The sequence below is a fragment of the Limanda limanda genome, chromosome 12, assembly GCF_963576545.1.
Source record: "Limanda limanda chromosome 12, fLimLim1.1, whole genome shotgun sequence".
Classification (NCBI taxonomy): Eukaryota; Metazoa; Chordata; class Actinopteri; order Pleuronectiformes; family Pleuronectidae; genus Limanda; species Limanda limanda.
In genome coordinates, this window is record NC_083647.1 from 3294278 (window position 1) to 3318722 (window position 24445).

At 39.6% G+C, this 24445-nt stretch overlaps 2 protein-coding genes across 2 annotated transcripts in view; both read left to right on the top strand.

The window, feature by feature from the left end:
• The window catches only part of LOC133015150 (histone H2A-like), a 543969-nt gene that overhangs the window by 88208 nt on the left and 431316 nt on the right, over positions 1-24445 (top strand). The gene's annotated exons all lie outside the window — the stretch shown is intronic.
• The window catches only part of ccdc88c (coiled-coil domain containing 88C), a 48548-nt gene continuing 31012 nt past the window's right edge, over positions 6910-24445 (top strand). The window contains exons 1-5 of the mRNA XM_061082280.1: positions 6910-7060; positions 8332-8444; positions 11091-11199; positions 22665-22734; positions 23315-23373. Coding sequence (XP_060938263.1) covers positions 7001-7060; positions 8332-8444; positions 11091-11199; positions 22665-22734; positions 23315-23373 — 411 coding nt within the window. The 5' untranslated portion in view covers positions 6910-7000. The remainder of the gene's footprint in view (positions 7061-8331; positions 8445-11090; positions 11200-22664; positions 22735-23314; positions 23374-24445) is intronic.

Consider the following 24445-nt stretch of genomic DNA (forward strand, 5'->3'; position numbering starts at 1 on the left):
CCCACAATTTAAAGTCGAATATTCCTTATTCATTCATTCACTCATATGGAGACAAACCATCCTAACTCTAACAACTGGTATTAATAGTTAAACATCCTTAACTAATACTGCAACTGTGGTTTGCATCATGGTTGAATTTACTAATTAGGCTAAATATTAAAGTAGTTCATCGTCTCATCTCCAGATGCTCTGAATCATATAAGACACATTAAGCCCAATACACAAAGTGTAGTCTGTCTTGTATATTATTTCAAAATGTATGTTTTTGACATTACCTTTTAATTGAAGTCATTGTAAGCTATAGAAAATAAACGTTACAGAGCTGGTGTTCTGATCTACTGTGTGAATCTGTATTGTCAAATTGGTGGTGGTATATTTTAACCAATGTTAAATTTGAGTTACGAAAACATGCTGTACATACACAAAAGTGCACGTACAAATATGTTGTTTCTGTAACTAACAAGGAATATTGTTTAATCCTTATACTTACATAATTATATAAAAACATTAGTAAAATGATAAATAAATACATCAATAGTTAAATGCCTAAACAAATGAAATTTGATCTATTTACTTATCTGTACTTTTATTTTAACTTTTATACTTTCTGTAACCTGCTGGACAAGACCAAATAAATCTGTCAACTCACTCATCAAATCTCAAGGGGCGGGTTAAAGCTTCTTATTGGTGGTTGAACATGAATCTAATGCTCCTGCCTAACTGATGGCAGCTGACATCTGATTGCTAACCAGTAATCAAATTGAATAAGGATAAGAAAAGCCCTGCTGCCCTACATGATACATGGAAGATATTCAGATCAATGACAGGTTTTTATGCCAGTGAATCATTGTTCGGAAACGAGGAGAAAACAGAGAATTTGAAAACTTATATTAGATGGAGCTGTGTCGTTCCGTCACATATTGCTTGCATGTGTATTTCCCTGGCTGTGTTCTTTATGGCAGGGGGTTTGCTGCTCTGTCTGCCTGACTTCCTGGTTACTGGGAGGCTCCGCCTACTGTTGATGGCTGACTCACTGCGCCTGCAAGGCCAAGTATAAAGGCCAGGCGGTATATCGACTGATTGTGCTCTCTCCGCAAATTCAACAGACTTTGTAAACTTAGTAAATGTATGTAGAGCTGGAGGATATGGCGGAGCGCTCTTTTTGGTTAGACGCAGTTGACGCAGCGCACAGCGCGAATGAGAAAGTGGAGCATAAATAATTAAATAAATAGATAAATTCGAAATATATAAATAAAGAAATGTATAATTGAATGTGTAAATATATTTTTTTTATAAATAAATACATACTTTAATGTATTTATTCATTTATTTATTTAATGATATCATTATTTATATATCCAAGTTTTGGCCCGGAAAACCCTCCATACATCTTACCCCCTTCTCCCCGATGTGTTATTTACGCCACCTGAAAATAATATCTTGTTGCAAGCGGACTAAAATAGCTATTTAGAAGAGGAGCGTCTCTGGAGAAAACATCATGCACTGGTTCACAGCTGGAAGCCGGTGCATAATGATCGGTGGAATCAACGTCAAGAAGTCGATGTTTACAAGGAGAGGGCTCATGAACGTGAACTTGAGGAGTCAGCAGACTTGGTGACAGCCTTTGTGTTAGAGGATAAAAAGTTATTCAGTGGAAGATGTTTAAATTTGTTATCAAAACGTTTCACACATATTTTTTTTTGATGGAAGACTCGACCAGGAGCAGGCCACGCGGCGACTTCTGTTCCCCCATCGCAGTGCCTGCTGTGTGCTGTGCAGCCGGGCAAGATAGCTGAGGAGGAGGAGGGACACCTGATGCATGTGCTCCACCACAGACTTAAAATTGGGCCCGAATAGCCCGTCCGGGCTGATGGCGGAATCTAGGAGCTTTTTTTTGATTGGGTCCGGCTATAAGAAAGGCCCATCCATATGTTTTGCTGAATCATGGTCGGCCAGGAGGTGATGCGTGCCGGGACGATCGATGCGCTCAGGGTCAATATATAGCGCTGGATATCTTTACCAGCTCAGGCTCCACTGCTAACGCTCATAGTAAAGCAACATTCTTGCCACCACCGAATACTGGATGCCGCTCTGGTGGGACTGGTCCGACAGTCTGCCTGTCATAGTCATGGGGGAGGGTGGGGTAGGTCAGGTGTAGTGAGCTAGCACTCCAGTCCTGCCAGGAAGCCCCACATTTGGCTGTGCGCCTTCGTGCCTGTCTTGTTGTGGTTCTACTCCAGGTGGTAAGGGGATGCCATGAGCCATAGGTTGTGCAGGACACAGATGCCAAGATAATTCTTCACCTTCTCAGGAGCTTTCTGCCAGCTGTGTCCAACCTCATCCAATGACTCTTGAGCTGCCCAAGTGGGCACTCTATCACGGTATGTGTGGATGTCATTGTAGCACACTATAATTGTAAAAGCTCACAGATCTGATCCCTTTGCTACAAATTAATCAGTTAAAATCAAGTACAGATGCACAATTTCATGGCACTAGAAATTGTTGGGAGTGACGCCGATCAATTATATGCAAAATATACATTTTAGAAAACTATCTCAACTTGTATAGTTTGATTTATGCCAATAGATGATGAGGATGAAAGGGTGTCAATATCATGGTTATTTAATATATTTGGTCAATGCATTAGTAAGTTTAATCATTGTTGTCCATTAAAGCCTTTTTTTCATTTAAATACATTTTAATATATTATGCATTAAGTTTAAAGGTTGTGTGTTAACATTTTCTAGGACAGCTGGGCCATCATCATTTGTGTGTACGCATGGTCAAAGTACAAATTAAGGGAAGAAGATATTGATGAATCCCAGATTTGTGCATCAAGTGTTCATATGCACAGTTCAAGCATAGATTTGCTTGTACGCACTGTTTGTGAATGAGGCCCATTGTCTCCTAACTCGTTTTGACATTTGACAGCAGTAAAAATACATCCATTAATTGTTTGGTCTGAGGTAGACTGACAGAGCTCGATAAATATAATATGGTTTTAATACAAGAGGGCAGTGGCGACTTTCTAATGGTCTCTTCCTCAACAGCTGCAAAGCCATCCTGAATAAAGTGCAGTTTTTAACTGCAACCAATTTGGTCAAAACCTTTTTTCATATCTGTATTTGAATATATTAGATAACCTTGTTTAAATGACATATACAAACATTATAAGAGTGAAATTTCCAAGAAGTACTATTTTGTGCATCCTTTATATTGAATGCAACATGCTGTTGCATGAAGTGATTGGTTTTATAACCCTGTTCCTCACTGTTTCTCTTACAGGCTTGGTTGATTGAGCATCACTGACAAGGAACAAGACAATAACTTTGCATAAATACTTGACGCACTGTTCCATTATGTAACAAACTGTTTCTTCTAACTATGATTTTGCTGATGTTCTCAGCTAAACGTTGCCTCTATTGCACTCCTGTCTGTCCTGGGAGAGGGATCCATCACATGTGGCTCTCTCTGAGGTATCTACGTTATTTTCACCTGTTAATTTAGAGGGTCAAGGACAAAAGATTTGTCCCACCTTGTTAATCCGTATGAAACAAATTGTGAATATGGGCTGTACAAATAATATTCGATTGATTGATTGATTCATAAGTCACTTTCTTGTGCATTGTTTAAAGTTTGGTGCGTTGTCTGGCTTGGACACATTTGGAATATTCTGATATTGTGTTGCAATAATGAGGATTGATTTGAGGAGAAAAAGTAACAGATGTTGTCACTGCTGATACTTAACAAAGTTCATCCCTCTTTTAAATAAAGCTTCAATAGGTTGCCGGATTTACATACAGGCAAAACTACACATGTATCCTTGATGGCAACTGGATTATATTGCCAGTTGTTTAAGTGTCCTTCAACAAAACAATGGTAGTTTCAATGCACACAATGTACCTACATGTGATGTTCAGTTAGTAGCTTGAGCCTAAATTCACCCAAGGAGAGCAGTGCGGGTAGTTGCAATAAACCTTCATCTTCAATATGTAGCGCCTTTAACCTTCATGGAAGAAAGCAACCCACATTCCCCTAGGTTCGGAAAGCTGGACTCTGACTGGAAATTGAACAGTGATCATTTATTGCCTCTATATATATATATATTTTGTGTTTATATATTTTATAACCTGAAACTATGCATGATGGATTGATTGTGACCTTTTAATTAATAATTTCTTCAAACATTCTAAGGTCCCATGTTCTTGGTAGCAGATATACCTCTGGTGTGTGTGGGGTAGCCTTATTCCAGTACTTATCAAGCTCAAATATCCAAAAAGTCTCCTTATTTTTCCATTCCATTCATTTTTTCTGGATATGAAATACACTGGTCAATTTACTGCCCAACATTTATCTCATGTTTCTAACTGTGGTCAGAGGGTGGTATAGTGTTGTGCAATACAGTGACTACTCTGCCAAAACGTTGCCACTTCTTCTGCTGTTCTGTTCACGTTTGAGCTGTGCTTAGCTGGTCTGTAGATGAAAAGATGATGTGATGTGATACAGATGTTTAAATTAGCAATTGCAACTTACGAGAAAAGGTGCAGCTTGAATTAGTGTTACAGTGTTCTATTTGCAGTAAGATGGTTCCACTATGACTATCTGCAGTTACATATATACAGGAAGAAAGAGTTAAGACAAATTAATAAATGTGTTATATGTGTCTGCATCTTTGAGTTAGGTTTACATTTTACAGCAGGAGTCACTTTGGTAATACATTACATAAGTAGGCCTGCATTTTCATAATCATCTTAATCAGGTGCACTTTAACATGTCTGTCTGTCCCAGAAAGTCAGATCAATATAAAAAGAATCTTGTCCTCGGTATCAAAGACCTAAAAACTAAAAATGAAATTGAAATTGGAGATACAGATATTGGAGAGAGATGTCAGTATAGATTATAGAACAAATCCAGATGGTAATCGTAATCATGGTAATGTTTTCTCTTCTTTGTTTTCATGGCTTTGAAATAATAACTAATAAACAGTTCAACAAAACATTTACATGCAAACCGATTGTGACATGAACGTCACTCTTTCATGTGTTCAACTTTTTTTCTCCAATTTTTTAACCGAGTTTTTCAAGTGATTAACATCATAAAGAGAAATAAAATAAGTAAAAAAATCATGCAGTATTTGTGTTTGTCCTCTCCCATATCCTCCCTCCCTTCCATCATGTACCAGCTGCTGAGGCAAGAAAAAAAAAAAGAAAAGAAAAACTGCATGATGAGGCCAAAGTAATACAAGCAGCGAGACTAACCTTGTAGGTATCACTTGTCCTATAAAGGACCTTTGGTAAGTTCAGTTCAAATAGAATTTCCATCAGTGGCGCCTATTGATAAAATGTACTGGCAGTTTTTTTTTATTTTTTCAAACAAACTGAAGCCAGAAAAAACAATACACAATATATCAATCCTGTAGCCTGCATCGAGCTGCTGAGCAATGCTTAGCCCGACACAAAGATGTAGCCTCATTGGGCCTCATTCACAAAGAGTGAGAGACAGCTAAACATAGCTTGACAGTTATCTTGGTAGGGAGTAGGCTAGCTCTGAAGTATAAGTTACCATGGTTAATGAGCATTGAATAATTTAACGTGAAACGCATATCTAATTTGGGAGATACAGTGTGTGCACACACCCTAGGTGTCTATAACACAACCAGATGTTAAAACAACAAACATTTCAAGAGGATGATCATAACAATAACTCCAAATTCTTAATGGTATAAAAGAACATTTTATTACATTTCCCAGTATTGCCAATGTGAGCTCACAGACCATTTTGCCCCAAACATCTGACAACTTTACTTAGGACGACTAGTTAAAAAAAACATTCCCACTGTCCACCAATCAGCCACAACATTAAAGTCGGGAACTGGTGTAAAAATTAAAAACTGCTTTACAAAATCAAATAACTATCTGGTTTATCTATTCAATAGACATGGGCATACGACTAAGAAGAGATGGATCAGCTTTTTAAATGGCTACTACGGCCTTTTCAGTGTATTCATATTATGCTCAATCTCATCAAATATGATGGTAATAACTTTCATTGTACCACCATGGTTTGGTATGGTTATATTAAATATACTATAAGAAGCTCAAAGCAATAAGTAAATACATTTATTATAACGTTTATTTATATATATATATATATATATATATTATATATATACCTCACCGCATTACCGAACTGAGAACAACTAGTTAAGAAAGCGTGTGGAAGGACGCTCACTCTCTTGCACTGTTGAAAGTCTTTGGCTCGTTTGAGTCAATATTAATGTGACGTCACTTTTTTAAAAGAAAAGTCCAACAAATGGCAAACACTGTTATTGGCTGATTCATCTTAAAGGGCGGGAACTACGTCACCTGCGTGAGCGGATTGGTTTGCCTTGTTGTCACTCAACCCTCCCCTGTCTCTGCTCTCAGTGTCCGGTTGATGGAGCGGAGGAGAAAGCGACAGGGACGCGGTGGACATGTAGGAACAACGGAAACAACAGCTCTAACGCTCCATGTCCACCTCACGTCGTGTTTTTTGTGTGCTTTTTTCTGCTCTGTGGAGTTTTCTTTTTTCCACGGTGGTTTCGTCGCTTTACGGTCCGAGTCCTGTATCCCTGGCAACGCGACCAACTGTCCTGCGAAGTTTGGATCAAGTGTTTTTACCTCGGGCGGAAAACCGACTGGATATTAAGCCGCTAGACCAACGGAACTTTCTCTGGGGGCATGCTACCGTGTGCGGAAGTTCTCCAAACTGCCCCCCCTCACACTTAACTTGCTTTTAATTCGAAACTTTTGTTTAGGGAAACGGGACAGCGCGAGACAATAGTGGCGAGGGAGAGAGCGAGGGAGCTCGTGCACGGGGAGGGGAGGATAGGGGGAGTCGGTGCCTCGCGGGGGCTTTGTTCTGCCCCGGGTAGAGAGGTGGCGGATATCGACCCACCGAGCGGTGGATTTAATGATTAGCTGGTGATTCAAAAGTGGAGTCGGAAGCCGTGGGAACAACCATGGACGTGACTCTGTCCGAGTTGCTGGCCACCTTCATGGAGTCACCGCTGGTGGAGTGGGTGAGTGGGAGCAGCACACACACACACAGTTGTGATGATGATGCACACGAGCTGCAGACCTCTGCTTCTGGTTTACTTTCTCTCTCTCGCACAGCAGATACGTGTGTTACAGAACTTACTAGTATATATATATATCACTTCCCAGTTATCCCAGTTTTACTGGGATATATAAGTACTAGTCTTACTACAGAAGTGCAGTTTTAAGTGACTTGTGAGTGTTTTCACTAATACTCTTCAGACGGACTTCAGTGACAGGGGGAAGGCTTTTCACAGTAAAAGCCTCAGATTAAGTGGTTTCTCAAGATAATCGGGAAAGTGTCTCTGGGACCTTCTGAACTTGTCAAGCAGATGCATAAGAAATCCTTTATTAGCCCTGCAATGGGGACATTTGCAATATTACAGCAGCAACAAGACTTCAGCAGTAATAAGTAGAAATAGTAAATTATTAATGAAAATGTTCTAATATATACAGTGTAAAGAAACAGTGAGCAAACTTGTATACAGTGAATGAATAACACATGGACCGTTTATATTGCACAGAGCGATGGGTATGGCACAGTGAATATATTGCACAGTTGAGAAGGGTTAAAGTACAGTCCATAATAGTGCTGCATGTAGTTTTACTGGTAGCAGAGCTGGTTGTATAGTCTTACTGCTGCAGGAAGGAACGGCCTGCGATACTTCTCCTTCAGACACTTCGCCCATGCTTCACTGCTCACAGCTGGTGTATCTCACTTCTTGTGTTGCTGCCGTTTCTTTGTATGCAAGGTATCTGAAGTCTTCTCATAGTTCAGTTGATTTCAGCTGTCTTGCTCATGCCCATGGTGTGAATGCATTAAATAACACAGTCGCTTCCAGCCCAGACTTTAACAACTTGCAGAGCAGTGAACAGGTCATTTACCCCGTGCTACTTCCTGTTTCTCCCTTTTCTCACATCCTGTTGACCTGTCTGGTCAACCAACAATTTTTCCCACCTTTGTCAGACCAACACAATTACAATGTACACACAGTAAGACGAGATTCAGGGCTACCTTCGCCTGACAACTTTCCCTGTTTTTCTCATTGTCAGTTGTTCTCTGTATGCAAATCTAAGGGTTAAAGAAATGCATATTTGAATATATATTTTTACTACTGGAAGTGGATACTAGAAAAATCATTCATAAAGTTGTCATAAAAAATAACTTGTCCAACATATTCAATTGAAAGCATAAATCTAGATAACTGTATATTTAGAATGGTGTCTCTTTTCTTTGTAACCTGTCTATCTCTAGGTGCGGTTGTTGGGGCCGCTGGGTTCATGTGAGGATGTGGGCTCAGAGGAGCGAGTCAGCATGTTCATGGAGCTGGTGGATGGAGTTTTCCTGCACAAGATCATGACACACATGTAGGTAGCACCATATAGAGTGCGAGTTTGCTTAAAATGTTCATGAGTTAGTAAGAATTGTTCTTTAGTGTGTATTTTTGTGTGTCTGATTGAGTACATGAGCAATGAGCGAGGTAATCCAGTGTTTCCTGTATGTGTCGGTGTAAGTGTTTCTGTGTGACCACATCCTGACTTGCTGGTATCGGGTTGTAAACGTCACCGCCAGATGTGCTGCTCAACGGTTAAAACACGAGATGGTGTTTAAGAGAGTTTATGAGTCCTATTATTTATTCTTTTAGAGCTGACCTGAATTTTCACAAAAAGAACAAAAGCAACAATGTTTTAATTAATCTCTCAATACCTGGCCAAATACAGGGTTTACCTTGGCTTTTCCCAGAGCGTAAGTACTGTGCTGGCTTTGTGGTGAGAAGCATTGTTTTGGACAATACTTCTTAAAACAACACAGGTTGTTTTTCATAGTAAACCCAGACATTACTGAAAGAAAAAAGCAAAACAATATGCTTACTGGTGATTACATTTTTGATAAAGACGACATTGTGCACCTCACAAAATAAGATTGGTAAAACAAGAATTATATTGAATTGTTTGAACTTGAATTTTCTTATCCACCAATCGTCATCTGACAATGTATCAGCGATTCAGATTCAACTTGAAAGTCCCAGAGGGGAAGTTTGTTTTGCCGCCAGAAAAAAAGAAAAAGAAAGACGAAACCCACAAGAAACAAGAAAGAAAAACATTATTACCTAAAAACAGACCAGGACATTTCTAATCAACTAGGTCATCATTATAATTTAATAGTTTGGTAGCCTGAGTTGTAAACTAATTTTTCAATTCGATAGGATGCTTAGGAAATGTTTTTTTTATACTATTCAACATTTTAAGAAGGTTTTGTCAATTTCCTAAACAGTTGACCAGTTGTAACTTAAACAGGAGGACACAATTGGTCCTAGTGACTATTTCTGGCAGCGAGATGAGGGATTTGCTTGTTGATAGTAATGATTGAACATGTCCCAAAGTGCAATCATGATACTTATAATTTTATATTTTCTGGAGTAGAAAAAGCTTCTCAGAAAAACATGAGTACTGTCCACATTAATATCATATACTGTATAGCACACATATCGGCTTGTGTCTAATCTCTCTCCTATCCAGACAGCCCAACATCCACCATCAGACCACATGTTCATATTTTAGTTATTGTTTTCAGAAACAATGATAATCAGGCTATTGTTGTCCACACACTGAATGTAGGCTGGGCTGACTGGGGTGGGGGTTACCAGGATTTTATAGGGGTTTATGGGAAAGTGGGTTACAGAGGAGGAGGTCAGGATGAGGACTATTAGAGTAAAGCCCCTCAAAGACAGTTGGTAAATCAGTCAGTCAGAGAACCAGTCAGCTGTTAAATCAGTCAGGCTGTTAACCTATTATTCTTCCTGACCTTCATTGAAAATTATATTTGAGCTGGGACAGCTTCTGGAATAATATTTAATCTGGGCATCATCGGTTGACTGAGATTCACTTGTAGACTGGGAATAAAATTTGAAAAAGCTTAAACATAATATGGCATGTTTGCTGTAGTTGAAACATTTGAAACATGTTAAACACTGAACAACGTTAAAGTTGTCTAAAAAATACTGTGTCAGAAACAATTACTGAAAGAGGCTGGACCAGCATTTAAATTGGAAGTACTGAAAAAAGCTTACATGACATCTAAGTGAAGACTGAGTTAAAGTGACAGTCATGAAGAATTTAAATTGGGAAAAAAGTTAACGATAAATTGAGTTTGATGTGTAAGTTAAAATGAAAAATACTCGGTGCCACTTCAAAAGTACTAAGTTAATGATGACAGAACTAAGTTCTAGAGGCAGCTGGATCAAATCAAATATGATGACGTCTGGATGGTAGATGGGCTGCAGGCATTTTTGTATTTAAAGGTAAAAACAGAGTCAGTTGAAGTATCATTATCATCATATTAAAGCAATTGTCCGCAACCTTTAAAACCATATATTCATGTGTGAATCTTAAATGGCTTTGTTGGCTTCAAGTCTTCTTGGCTTAAAATCAGTGTGTAAAATAAATGAAAGGAATTTAAATAATGCAATAACTGTTGCCATAGAACAAAGACCACAAAGTCTAGTGAAGTTAGTTAGTTAGTTGTAAAGAAAGGTTGAACTGTGATCCACAACAAGTGTCAGGCACGTGGAGCTTAGGCAGTTAAGACCCATAGTAATACAACTCCAGTATAATCAGTCTGTTTTCTGGCCTCTTTATATTCAGAAGGTTTCTAACAGGGTAGAATTGGGCTCAAATGTGAAACTTACGTCACAACAGTCATCGTACGTCAGCCAGACTAGTTTGCACTCTTCCTGTTCATATGCATATCAGTCTGGCACAAGCTCATCGCTGATTGATGTTGATGTGAGCATAAATCCTTCTCCAGCACAATAGCCACCGTGTGTGTGTGTGTGTGTGTGTGTGTGTGTGTGTGTGTGTGTGTGTGTGTGTGTGTGTGTGTGTGTGTGTGTGTGTGTGTGTGTGTGTGTGTGTGTGTGTGTGTGTGTGTGTGTGTGTGTGATGATCTTTGTCTTAAATGGCCTCTAATAACATAAATCTTCGTGCTCCTGTGGTGCACGTGTGTCTCCATAGTGACCCTAGCCCCAGTAATCAGAGATTGAACAAGAATGTGAACAATGACGTGTCACTTCGCCTTCACAACCTGACTGTTCTCACCAGGCACATCAGGACTTTCTACCAGGTAAACACACACACACACACACACACACACACACACAAACTTTGCCAACAGTGAGCTCACCAACTATGGCAACATCTATGGTTCTGGCTTTTTTTTGGTTATATACAGATGCAAAAGTCAAAAACACAATTTTCTTTATTTATTCACGGTTTTCTTTAGTTTTGGGTGTAAGGGTGTAAATTACCAGATCCAATTAGCATGTTTGTCTGTCATGTCTCTATTGATGAATGGTATGCATCAGTATGGATCAGATCAACCTTGAACTTGCTGGCCTGTCATTTTTGGTGTACTTGCATAATGACCAATAATCTGCAGTGATCAATACAGGCAGGAAATAACAGTATGGATGGATCATCGAGAACAAATCCCATGCAAATGTCCATCTCAGTTTGACATTTGCAAAGAATAATGTTGAAGTCCATAAAAAGCAAGTGACAAACCTGCAGGAACAAAGATGGTAGAGGAGGGACTGTGGCTGAGCGGTAGAGTGGTCTCCCTCCAAAGTGTCCTTGGGCAAGAGGCTGAACCCTGAATGGTCCCTCGTAGATGTAGAATTCACTAATTGAGGGTGCTTTGGATAAAAGCGTCAGCTAAATGACATGTAATGTAATGAGTACATATATATATCTCTGAAATGTTTCCGGAAACCGTTTGTCTCACCAAACCATTCACCAACCATTCCCTTACTCTTACTAATAAATTGATTACTTAACTAGAATATCATTCAGTACAATTCGTACCTCTGCCAAGTTCCAACAGTCTCCGTACAGTCTTTACCTCCGGAATACTTAGAGGAAGACTTTCATCGCCGGAAAAGGAAACATACTTCTTATATCATTTTATACTTATGTCTTCATCAGGGGGTTTGCTGTCTGAAAATTAGGCGGGGGTGGTACTGAGCTGCCCCTGCTCGCTGGGGTCAAGGGTTGATGAAATGGCGAGACCTATTATCCCAATTATTTTATTTTACAAAGTAGTACAATCACTTCACTTTGTATTCATTAAAACATATTAGACTGTGCTCACTGATCACGTTTCCGCAGAGGCCAAATAAATCACTGAGCGGTTGATTACAATAACGGACTAACGTAGCTCTGTATGATAGTCCCAGGACTTGAGGGGAAGGTAACTGCACTTTTTAAGATAAGGGTGATATCATTTGGTATGCTCTCCCTCTCTCTATCTCTCTGACACACATTAACTTAGCTGACGTCTCTGACCTGCTACAGTTAAAACGTCTTTTTGAAAATGTTGCCACAATGTCAACACGGATCACCACATCATGATCAATACTTTTCTTAAAGGGGACATATTATGCCCATTTTACCACAAGTTGATATGGTTCCTTGGGGTCTTAATGAAATGTCTGTAACATATTTTGGTCAAAATACCACAAGGATAATTTAAAACAGCACCCTTTTTACCCTGTCTAAAACAGCCCTCCACAGAGTGACCTGTTTTGAGTGCCTGTTCCTTTAAAAGATAATAAGCCAGCTCGACTCTGGGTCTCTGCCAAGGCCATGTAAGAGAGACTCCCATTTCATTGTGACGAGAGACTGATACTGAAGCTCATTCGCAGTCACTCAAGCATGACGTTTCTGACATAGAGGAACCATAACATATTGCAGGAGTTGTTTTTTTGCAAAGTTTTTGGGTCGGTAGACATGCCAGATACCCAAATAAACGTGTAGAAGCACTAAAAAAGTGTAATTTTCATAATATGGCTCCTTTAAATTAGTAAAATCATTCTTCATAGCTGGGCGTGTTCATTCATTATTCAGCTGGTCCTGGTCTCTCTCTCTCGTGCAGATACACACACACTCTGACACATGCTAGCTATACAGAAACATGCTCATGTTGTAGTATTACATTACATTACATTACACACAGAAATAGCAAAAACTGCCTCAAGCCTGATCCCAAATTCAGTTATGTAATATGATAAGCCTTGAGCGGATGGTCAGAGGCCTAAATATTACGTTCATGTGTGTGCATGTCCACAGTGTGTTTTTCGCATAAATCAGAGATAAGGAGATCAGATGCAGTTGATTTGGCTGAGCTGCAGTCATGTCATGCTTACTCTAAGCTCTAACCTCACACAGTGATGACTGTGTCGCTTACATGTAGTTGCAGGTTTTTTAAATCCAAATAGTTTGGCAGATAAAGATGTACACAGTGAGTAGCACAATGTGGTTAATTTAGGAGTAATAAACTAGTTATTGTAGTTTAGATGTGTAGATTTTTTTTGTGATGCTTGGAAAAACTGGTATCCCTGAATGTTTATTACATTCTTTAAAAATCTGGCCAGTGCACAATAGCACAGTAAATGCTATAGACACATTTTTTACTATTCGTTTTTGTGTGTGTGCGTGCGTGCATTCTCAGTCTGAAGTGGGTCATTCTGGGCAGTATGGGGTTAATCTGTCCGGTTAATCTCTAACCACAGTCAAATACCCTGGCCTTCAGACACACTCAGCCTCACACGTGCATGCATATGCCTCATAATGAAAGCTCAACTGAATGAGTTGTGATCAAAAAAACTTGCTGTGGTTTCAAACATTATGTCCAGAATAGTGACACTGGGAAACGGCAGCCCCCTTCCCACTCACACACCTCACAATCTAATCCCTGTATATTAGGGTTGACAGAAGAGCAGTCTGATGACGGTGAAAGGGCATGTTATTTTTTCTCTGGTTGAGCCCTTGTTATCCAATATGTGTGCTACTCTGGCCTGCAGGCTGTGAGGTCAGCAAGCACTAGTGCATGACTTGGTGATGACTGGATGGGAGCATTTTGACAGCATGGAGAAATCCTGCTCATCTGGGATGTTTGACTTGTTGCTTAGTTTCAGTTAACAGGAAGGTCATGGATTAGGGGGTGCATTTGCACCCGGGGTTATAGAGCAGGGGCGGTGTTAAGGTGGGATCTGCCTGCCTGCTGAGAGCTGTATACTGTACATGTAGTGTGAATCTACACAGATTGAGGAGAAGTGGTATCAACTGAGTTTATGCTGAATCCTTCCTGTCTGCAAAGGACAGTTCAAACTTTATGAATGCTTTAACAGGCCACTGACGCATTCAAAACTTGTCTCGAGAGAGTGAGAGAGAAAACCATACACCACACAACAATGAAGTCATGTCGCAAAACACCAATCTATCGACATAATAAAAAAAATAAAAAAAATTGGCTCAGGGGGTTGACTGAGATGTCCTCTAACAAGGTTGGCAGTTAAATCACAGTCTGATCCATTCCGCATACCGAAGTGTTTTTGGGCAAGATACTGAACCTCAAACTGCCCCTTGCCAAGTGTCGTCTGTGTATTGGTGATTAGCGAAGGAGAAAATGCTGTTTTCTAGATACACTATATGAATGTGTACATGAATGGGTGAATGGCAAAACTGTACTGCAATGTGATTCGACTGGTCATCAAGCCTAGAAAACACCATCCCTAAAGTGAAGCATGGAGGGGGGAGCATCATATTATAGGGGAGATTGTCAGACTGGGAAGGCCTGGGAATCTGGTCACAGTAGATGGAAGGATGAATTTAGCCAATGACAGAGAGATCATGGAAGAAAACCTGCCCCAGGCTGAACCAAACCTGGGACTTGGATGACATTTCACCTTTCAGCACAAAAATTACCTGAAGCAAACAACAAGTCTGACTGTTCTTGAGTGACTGATCCAAGCTAAATCCAAAAGCTTAAACCTCAAAGAACATCTGTGGGTTATTGAGTTCAATTAAATCTACAACATAATACAGTGTGTAAAAAAATGAATGTCACACACACACACACACACACACACACACACACACACACATACACACAGACGAGCACATATACATTCAGCAGGGGCTAGGCGTTGGCTTTCTTCTAATTAGATGATGTCCCAGCAGACACTGGCTGGTCCAGTGAATCCTCTCAGTCTCCCCAGCGATGAAGCAATAATTTGTTGTGTGTGTGCTAGAGAGGGAGAGAGAGAGAGAGAGAAGGTGTGTCTGTCATCCCCCTTCTGCTTGGTTCCTCTTGTACAAAGGACAGTAACATGATATCACAAGGTTTGAATACAAAGCGAAACGGTTTTCCCATCCCCTTCTTACGTTTCCATCCAACTACTTCAATGAAGTAGCCTACTGGATGAATGAAATAATTAATTCATCCTCATTAATTAGTCCTCCTCAAACAGTAATGTAATGTCACATTTTGATGTCTTGTGTGCTGAACGTTGTGTACAGCGCTTTTTATATACAATCTGCCGTTCATGATGAAGTTAGAAAAATAATCCAATCAGGCTTATTTGCAATGAAGATTTGTAAGTAATTTTTTTTAAACAAATGCTGAATTACTGTTCATGGTCATGATTTATATTTGAATGATTTACTAAACTGCTGTTATTTTTTATACATTGTACGTTGGAAATTTCAGAGGTGTATTAAGCAAGAAATACTGCTTCAGTTTATCCTAGGCGACGAAGAAATGTTCAAGTTGGTCCACAGACTCGAGGCACACTGCCCCACCCCCGAATGCTACAGAGCATTTATCTATTCAATTTTTGTTAATATTGAGCGTATCACGTGTCCTGAACAATTAACAATACACATGTCACGAGTAAAGCCAATAAGATGGTATGTGATATATTTGTTCCACATACAGACATACAGATAAACATAAAGACCGACAGTTGTTTGTGGAATAAGTAGGAAGATTTATGTGTATTGGTTTAATTTCTGCCCAATGTGAGTCTCCAGCATTTTTCTCCTCTGCTCCCTGTTTCACTGTCTTTGTTTAAGCCATGGAGCAGTAACGAATAGAAGAGAGACAGGTTGACAGGTCCTCATGTTAAGTAAAGTTAAATCTTTCCAATACGTGCCATAAATCCCTCTAAAACCAAATATGGAGAGATGTTAACCCACAATTTCTGAAAGTCAGGCTAACATTTCAGCATTTTATGAACTCTAAAATGTTTACCAATCTGGAGACAGTGGTGTGGAGGCTAGCAGCTCTCCTCTTGCTCTGATGCAATGGAAAATACTCCTGACCAGCGCACTAGTAGCTCACACTTGAGCACACATTGACCCCATCTGTTACAGTGGGACTGGCCATCAGCGGCACCGGGAGAAATCCCACTGCAGCATTGGCCCTTCAAACTATTCATAGAGGCTTTACCATGTTTGTCTTAACACCTCCTCTCCCTCCTGCCAATCCTGTGTGCATGAGAAAGTAATGCTTGCATATTCAGTGGGCAATCACCATAATAAAACCTATTCAATTAATCTGTCAAGTGAGGGAATACAATCAGAAATGTCAACATGTCGACATGCTGCTGGGTTAGTCTTATGTGCAGTTTGTTAACTTTGAGGCCTGCGGAGAAAGGCTCAGCTCAGATCTCAACAGTGTCCCTGGATAGTGCCTCACAAGAGAGACTAGCCACAAGAAGCATGGCTGATTATATATCAGTGAAACATTTAATTATGAGCATATCCACCCCAAATGGGAACTTTTGAGACTGCACTCTCACTACCTCACAAGTAGATCTAGTGTTGGTGAAAATAACTCAGGGCAGTCATCACTTATTTAGTGACACAAAATGTCTGGCGGGACATTACACACGTTTTACTTTCTGAACTGAATCATTGAATTATCTTGGTCTCCTTCAACATTTAAATGACTGCTGTCTGTTTTGTCTTTCCACATCACAGTGTCTATACCTAACACACAATATCCTGTGGCTCCTGTGGAAGTGATTTGAATGTGCACTCTCTGTCTGTCACCCCCTTTCCCCTCTCACTTTACCACTCCTTGGTAACCATGGAAACTGGAGAACAAAGCCCTGAGCCTACATGGGATGGTTTGAACTCCATATCCTTTGGCCTTCTTCATACACACACATTGTAATTTTCTGTGAGAATGTGTGTTTGCTTACTCTGGTCAAATTCATTATAGTTGTATTATTTATTCAGTTATTAGGAGAGTCAGCTAGGATGTGCATACTGAAGGGATGAGATTTTTGTGTTCATGACTAAGTTACCTTCCATACAGAACATTTTAGGAGCACCAACACACAATTTAAGCGCACTATAACAACATGCAACACAACACATTAATTTCTTTTCCCATTTAAACTGTTTTACTGATACATGTTTTGGTAACAAATGGGTAACTTACCAAAAACAAAATGTGCTGTTTTATTTTAAAATCATTAATAAAATAAACCATATGCAGCCAAACCAATAAAGAAAATGGACTGTTGCTCTGTTAAATAAAATTGCTATCAATAAATAGAAGTGCTGTCAAACGATTAAAATATTTAATCGCATTTATGTCAAAGTTAACTAACGATTAATCGCAATTTATCGCAAATTTGTATCTATTCTAAATTTCCCTTCATTTATTTTTTTTTCCATAATTTTGCTTTCGTTTTAATGCTCTTATCAACATGGAAAATAGGATTGGCTTGCTTTATGCAAATGTTTTATTTTATTGAAAAACAACATTGCCAAACAGGGCGGTACAAAATAAAATTACAAATTGCACATTTCAGGTAAACAAGGACTCAGCCTACAGTGCAGTTAAACCATGGCTTAATAATTTATTTTTTTCAAGTTTGCTGTGAACATAGCAGTCAGGCCTCTAGTTTCAGAAACAATGAACCGTAACAGTTAGGTTACCAATAAAAGGTAAGCCTACTACTTCTTTGCTTTCAGCCAGCTACTCAAACAGACAAGCAACAAAATAACAAACAAATAAAATACACAGGCAAGTGTCGGCCTACTTTGAAATAAATTAAACACAGAACTTTGTAGGGCTATTTGAGTCCTCCCCATATTTGTGGAAAATGTATAAAATAAGAAGTACCCTATTTTGAAATAAATAAAAACATATAGCTGCAGCCTAATAGTGTAACGGACTGGGTTTATGTTTATGTTTGGTTTTGACGTATGTTCAGTAAAACACTGTGTTGAAGGAGCGTTCTGATATCCTGAGGGTCAGTGAAGGGGTCGGGGTGGGACATGTGACTGTTTGGACCAATAGGATGGGGTTGTTTGGAGATCAATGAGGAAGTGAAGTGTTGTTGATGTGTGCGAGTGACGGAGTAAGAGCGAGAAGTGCATATATTCATGTAGAGGATAATACAAGTTACTCAACCACGAAGAAGTTCCGTGTCCTGTGTAAGCGGGGACGCTTCAATAGCTTAAAAATATATATTTTAGTTGGCGAAATATTAAAACAAAAAGCGAGAGCAGGTCAGATTGGAGGCGAAAAAATGGGTTTGCGTTAACGCCATTAATAACGTGTTAAACTGACAGCACTAATAAAATAGTAAACATTTGGCACAAGGTATATGTAACCAGCTCAGTAAATGGGATGTGATGGTTATGATTTAGATTAAAAACTTACGATTATATATTTATTTATTAGTCAATGGTGTGGGATCATGAATCCGCATCGCTCCGGTCACTTTAACATCAAGTCCAGGCCGTTCACTTCAATTGTTGATGACCAAATTTACATTATGTTTAAATGCAGCCTCCTAAACACTGGAGTGAATCAAACAAACAATTAGTAAACATCATGTACTTATCAGTTCCTAATAACTTTTGATGAGTGTTGTTACTTATTAGTTGAGTGCAGGCCAGCAGGAGTGTGGAGGGAGGACACAGGAAACTCTATTTCAGTACTGCAGATTATTGACAAGCAGCATCAGAAAATCTACACTCTCTGGTGCATGTGTGCATAGCTATTTAAAGGCACTGAACTCCGGAGATTTTCTCCAACAGGTAACAGTTCACTACCATCAAAGGTTCTAGCTCTACTCCAGCCCCAGTCAACCAAGGTGTGCCGCAAGGCTCATTACTGGGCCCCCTTTTTTCACCCTCTAAATGCTCCCCCTTGGTGGTGTCATCTTTCAACATGGCCTTAATACCCCCCCCCCCCCCCCTGCTTTTCTCAAACTCATGTCTGCTCTCCATCCCCTACACTAAACTGTTGGAGACAGTCCCAGCCCCAACCCTCTGGAAAACGAAATACACAAAGCTGCATCTCTCGACATCTTCCAAAAACTCCTCAAGCTCCACCTCTTCACGATAGCCTTTGGCCTCAGTTAATGCTCCACCCTACTGTTTATTTCTATCCTGTTTTGTATTATTACTTTTTTAGTTTCTTGCTTTACATATGTCCTCACAGAAATATAAAAAGCCTTGGGTCCTGTGAAAGGCACTATAAAGATGCAAGTCATTATTAACTTTATTTGTTTTGAATTATGTTTGTGCTTATAACACTCAAACTATGAGGCACAGAAACAAATAACAAATTCTAGGGCATTTTGGCACTAAGCATTTTATACATTGTATATGTATACAGAAAGGAGCAGGCTTTTATTTGTATTTTAAATCAGTAATAGTCATGAGAGAGTTAGTGCAACACAGATCAGCGTCACTCTTAAAGTTAGATATGCTGTTAGCTGCCACCATTTTATTGATCTTGTATTTGAAATTGGAGCCCAATGTGTTAGTTGGCCACGGATATGGGCCGTGTGTGTGTGTGTGTGTCTAAATGGGTCAGTGTGGCAAGCTGTATAGATCCCTTGTCAATATTAAGTGATAGATGCTGCTGGTGCTGTTGCTGCAGGACAATATTGATAGCTGTCAGTCAGCTCTCCCTAGTACATACACTTACATATACACACTCTAGCATACATGTAAAGAATAGAGACATTTCACATTGGTATACACCTAATTCACACTGTCTTGAGTATTTTTTATTGTAAACAGACAGAACAGTTTTAATTGACAGCTAGGTATGGTGTTGATGTGTACAGGTGATATTTGCTAGAGAGAATAGTGTATTTAACAAATTGCATGTTCATACAGCTTTAATGTCGTTCTTTTTCCCAGGGATGTACAGTATTGATTTTGGTTGCAACAGTTATTGTGGCCAATATATTGACTGAACTGTACAAATCAGACAAAGATCCTGGTTTGCTAGCCCTGCTGTGAGAGCAATTTCTGCTGTTTGACCATGCTTCGCTCTGAGAATGATGATAATCACAGAAATGAACGTGATAGAAATTGCTGGTGGATCAGTAACTGTCAAAATATTCCACCGCAGTGTTGAGTTAAACATATGTGTATGTGCTGATATTTCCATATGTGATACACTTGCATAAATCTATAGAGTCATTTCTAGTGTTAAAAGTTTCATTCTGAAAAGATGAAAGGACAAGTTTCATTTTGATTTATTGTGACCAATAACATGATATTACAAAAAGTTTATAAATCCTACTGGTGTGTTTTTTAAATTATAATCACTACAACTCAACTGTTGTCATATATTAGACATGTGGGAGAGCATTTATTTTGCTTCTACAAGTGCTCTCTACCACATTTAAGTACAAATTTCCTTGGCATCTATCAACCTTGTGGCAATGTTGTGATTGGTATGTCATTCCCAGGACAGCAGTCTGGGTTCACTATAACCCTCCTGCTGTGGAGCCTCTGCCGACAAAGCTCGCAGAGCAACACAAACTCTCTGCCTTGGCTAACTTTAAATCCTACTGTATAATTATGTGGAGTGTTGCATGTGGCCTCACCCTTTTGATTCTTCGGAATGCAACATGAATTTTCCTCTCACCAATGTAATGTTTGGGTCGCTGATTAGAACAAAGCTGTTTTTCTATCTTTTGTTCGAATTCATTGTCCGTCAGTTGTTGAGGTGGACCGGAAAACATAACAAAAACATAAGCAAAATTGAATCTTACTCTTGCTCTTTGAAAGGTTACTTAGATATAATTTGTGGTAGTTCAGGGTTGTTATTGACCCTGTCTGTCATGAATCGGAGTGAAACAAACTAAAAGTTAGTGGCAAAGCTTCCAGTCAGTGTGTTTCAGTTGAGGTCCTTAAAGACATCTGGTCGCCAGCCCACATGTTTTATTCAAACTCTGTGTGTATGAGGGAGGGGGAGAGAGGGAGAGGGGGAGAGAGAGTGGGGGAGAGAGAGAGCTCTCTCGTTACATTCTGGTTTATAGGTCAGTGTAACAGTATCTGCAGCTATTGCCCTACCTGTACAGTTGAACTGTGCTGTTGCCTGGTTAGCAGATGACACTCTAGACCAGGGCACTAAATCTGTGTGGTGTGACTTTGGATAAATATCCACACTAGTATATGTCATATAAAATGTTTGAAGAAATGTGGATTTTTTTTTCTTTCATATTTTACAGCACAGCCTCACATGTTACCTTTGATTTATCTCTTATGATGAGAAGCTGAGTGTGAGATTGTGTACAGACAGTGCACACACGCATGCACGCACAACAGTACACTTTCCTTCTCCTCAGCCAGAGGTCATTAGCATCCCCCCGCCCATGTGTCATTCTCTAAACCTTATACTTATTTCCTTCTATGTTATTCTCCTACCTTATTTGGGTGACAGCACTTTACCCCTGCCTCCCCTGATAGACTTGATTCTGTGATTGCTTTTTACTCATTTGAGTTAAGAAAATATTTATTTTATTTTAATTGGTCTGGAATATTCTTGACTGTCAGGTGCGTTTGGGAGACAGGAGAGGATGTCCTGGAATGGAAAGCATTCCCTCCTAGAGGGGTGTTTCTTTCCTGACTCTCTCTCCCTCCCTCTCTCCTGTCGACAGGAGGGTGTTTCCTGTTGGCTGCCGGCCTATACACACTTGCACACACATGCAAACATGTAGCACACAAGTCTGGGTCAGTTAGTCATTGGACTTTGATTCATTTTTACAGAAAGAGTTTTATCAAAGTTGAGCAGCTCTTGTAATAACTAGAGCACCGTTTAGCAGACGCTTTCAGTTTTGCTCCTACTCTGTGTTTGGGTCCCTCTACACCACAATAAACAAGCTGCAGTAATAGTAGCAACTGTTAAAACTAATATAAGTGTTAAATGTCTTACTGACTAACTTATCCTGGTCATATTTCTAATAATCGTTTTTAAGAAGGAGACCCATGTCTATATGTTGATATAAGTAAACAAATACATAACCATACACTGTAATTTGATTTGCTCATTTTCAAATATTATCCATCTAAAACATGCAGCCATTCTCTTTGTTTAAGATCAGAATTAGACAAACGTATACTGACATCTAATTTGTAACAAGGACTCACCTTACTGCTTGTGTTGCCCCCAGTTGGCTGCTGATCTGACTGAGCTTGAAGTCCCTCACTTTGTCAGGTGCATTGGCTGCTGCTTAGAGGATAGAGCAGCCACCCTCTAACCAGAATGTCGGCGGTTTGAGGTGTCCTTGAGCAAGATAGCGAAGCACTGTACTGTACTGTAACACGCTTTGAGTGGCCATTAAGACTAGAGAAGGGCTAGATAAATACAGAGCATATACATGTTCTAATACACAGTTATCATAGTCCCTGTAAGATTAAAATCTGTTTGTTCTCTGTCTTTGCCTCTTCCACTCCTCAACCTCCCCATCTGTGTTGCAGGAGAACTTACAGCAGTTAATAGTCATGCCCCTTCCTAACATCCTCTGCATCGCTAAGGATCCAATATCAGGTAACACATGTTCTACACATTGTACAATACACCTTCTGTTAATCCTGCAATCTTCTCTCATACAAAGATTAATTACAGAAAACTGGCATGGTTACTTATTACAGTCCTTCCACTCTGATGAGGGCAGCAGTTTTCAAGATCTACACTGTTTAGGATATTTGTTCATGTTTCTTCTTGTATTGTCGTTCTTTATTCTGCTGCCATGACATCATTGCAAACACTGGTCTCCTGGAGACTTAAATTATAACTGAGTGGCTGCATCTTTGCAGAGTTGAAAACTGCATCTTATATTTGTTGTTCTTGTGAAATGAATAATTATAGCTAGTGTAGTCAGGGAAATGTTAGCTGAAGCATTGTTGCCTATAAAACTGCCTCAGGCATCATCGTCAACCTTGAGATTATTTCTTCAAACATTCAAGATGTTTTTATTAACAAATTTATTGTACTAACGTTTTTTTTTCACTTTAATTCAGCCGTGCAATGGTTCCTAATATTGAAGCACTTTGTAAACTTTTCAAGTGTTGAATATTAATGCCTCTGATAGACATCATGTAATGTATCTGTGTTTTGTTCCCTCCAGCCAAGAGCATGGACGAACTGAAAAGAATGTTGTTGCTGATACTAGGCTGTGCTGTTCAGGTATAACACACACACACACACACACACGCCCCAAACACAGCAAGTAACTGTGCCACCCAGTGTCTCCCAGCAAGTTTTTGTGTGTTTAGTTTTGCATGTCCGAGCACAGCCGTTCAGTGTGTGTCCTGATAAGGTTCAGGGTGGGACTGGATGTGGGTGGGACTGCAGTATTCAAAAACACATGGAGTCATATTAATGATTTCCTGAGAGAACAGTCATCATGATTGTGGAACTACAGAAGGAACATGTTGGATATTTGATAGTTGTATTTCAGCAGTGAAGTCTTGCTGGGCACCACAGCAGCTAGTATGACTTTTTATTAACTTATATTTGTAAATGTTATTTAAGGCAACTAGGTTGGGTGCCTAAATTCAGAATTTTTTTTAATCCATGCTTAGTAATCATGAATGAAGTTGTAATTGTTAGAAGTATCCTGAAAGGGTTTACTGGGTTACCTGTAGGTAAAGAGGAGTGGCCAGTCATATGGGAGGTGGGGTCTGTGGGGTTTTTCTCATGCAGCTCTTTGTTGTCTCTCGTTTCCGCCTCTCCCATGGGTTTTTTTTTTGCTTGTGTTTCTTTGCCCACGGCTGCACTGTTTCTCCCCTCCTCACTCCCTTCTTCCTAATTCCCTTTTTGTCTCCCTCCCTCCCTGTTCTGGTCTTACTGGTTCCATGAAAGAGGAAGGGCATGGGGGAGCAATGAATGGAAAGACAGAGGGATGGAAGGACTGATAAAGTCACATTGAAATGTTCCTCCTGTTGTTCATTTACTCAGCAAACCAAGTCTAAACCAACTAACATTTTACATTAAACTATAATTAACACCAGTGTCAAGACAACAGCCTTGAGTTTTTGTCTTTATTAAAAAAATTACAGATTTAATAAAACAAGTTTCCTTTTTCAATTTATCTCTGTGTGTGTGTGTGTGTGTGTGTGTGTGTGTGTGTGTGTGTGTGTGTGTGTGTGTGTGTGTGTGTGTGTGTGTGTGTGTGTGTGTGTGTGTGTGTGTGTGTGTGTGTGTGTGTGTGTGTGTGTGTGTGTGTGTGTGTGTGTGTGTGTGTGTGTGTGTGTGT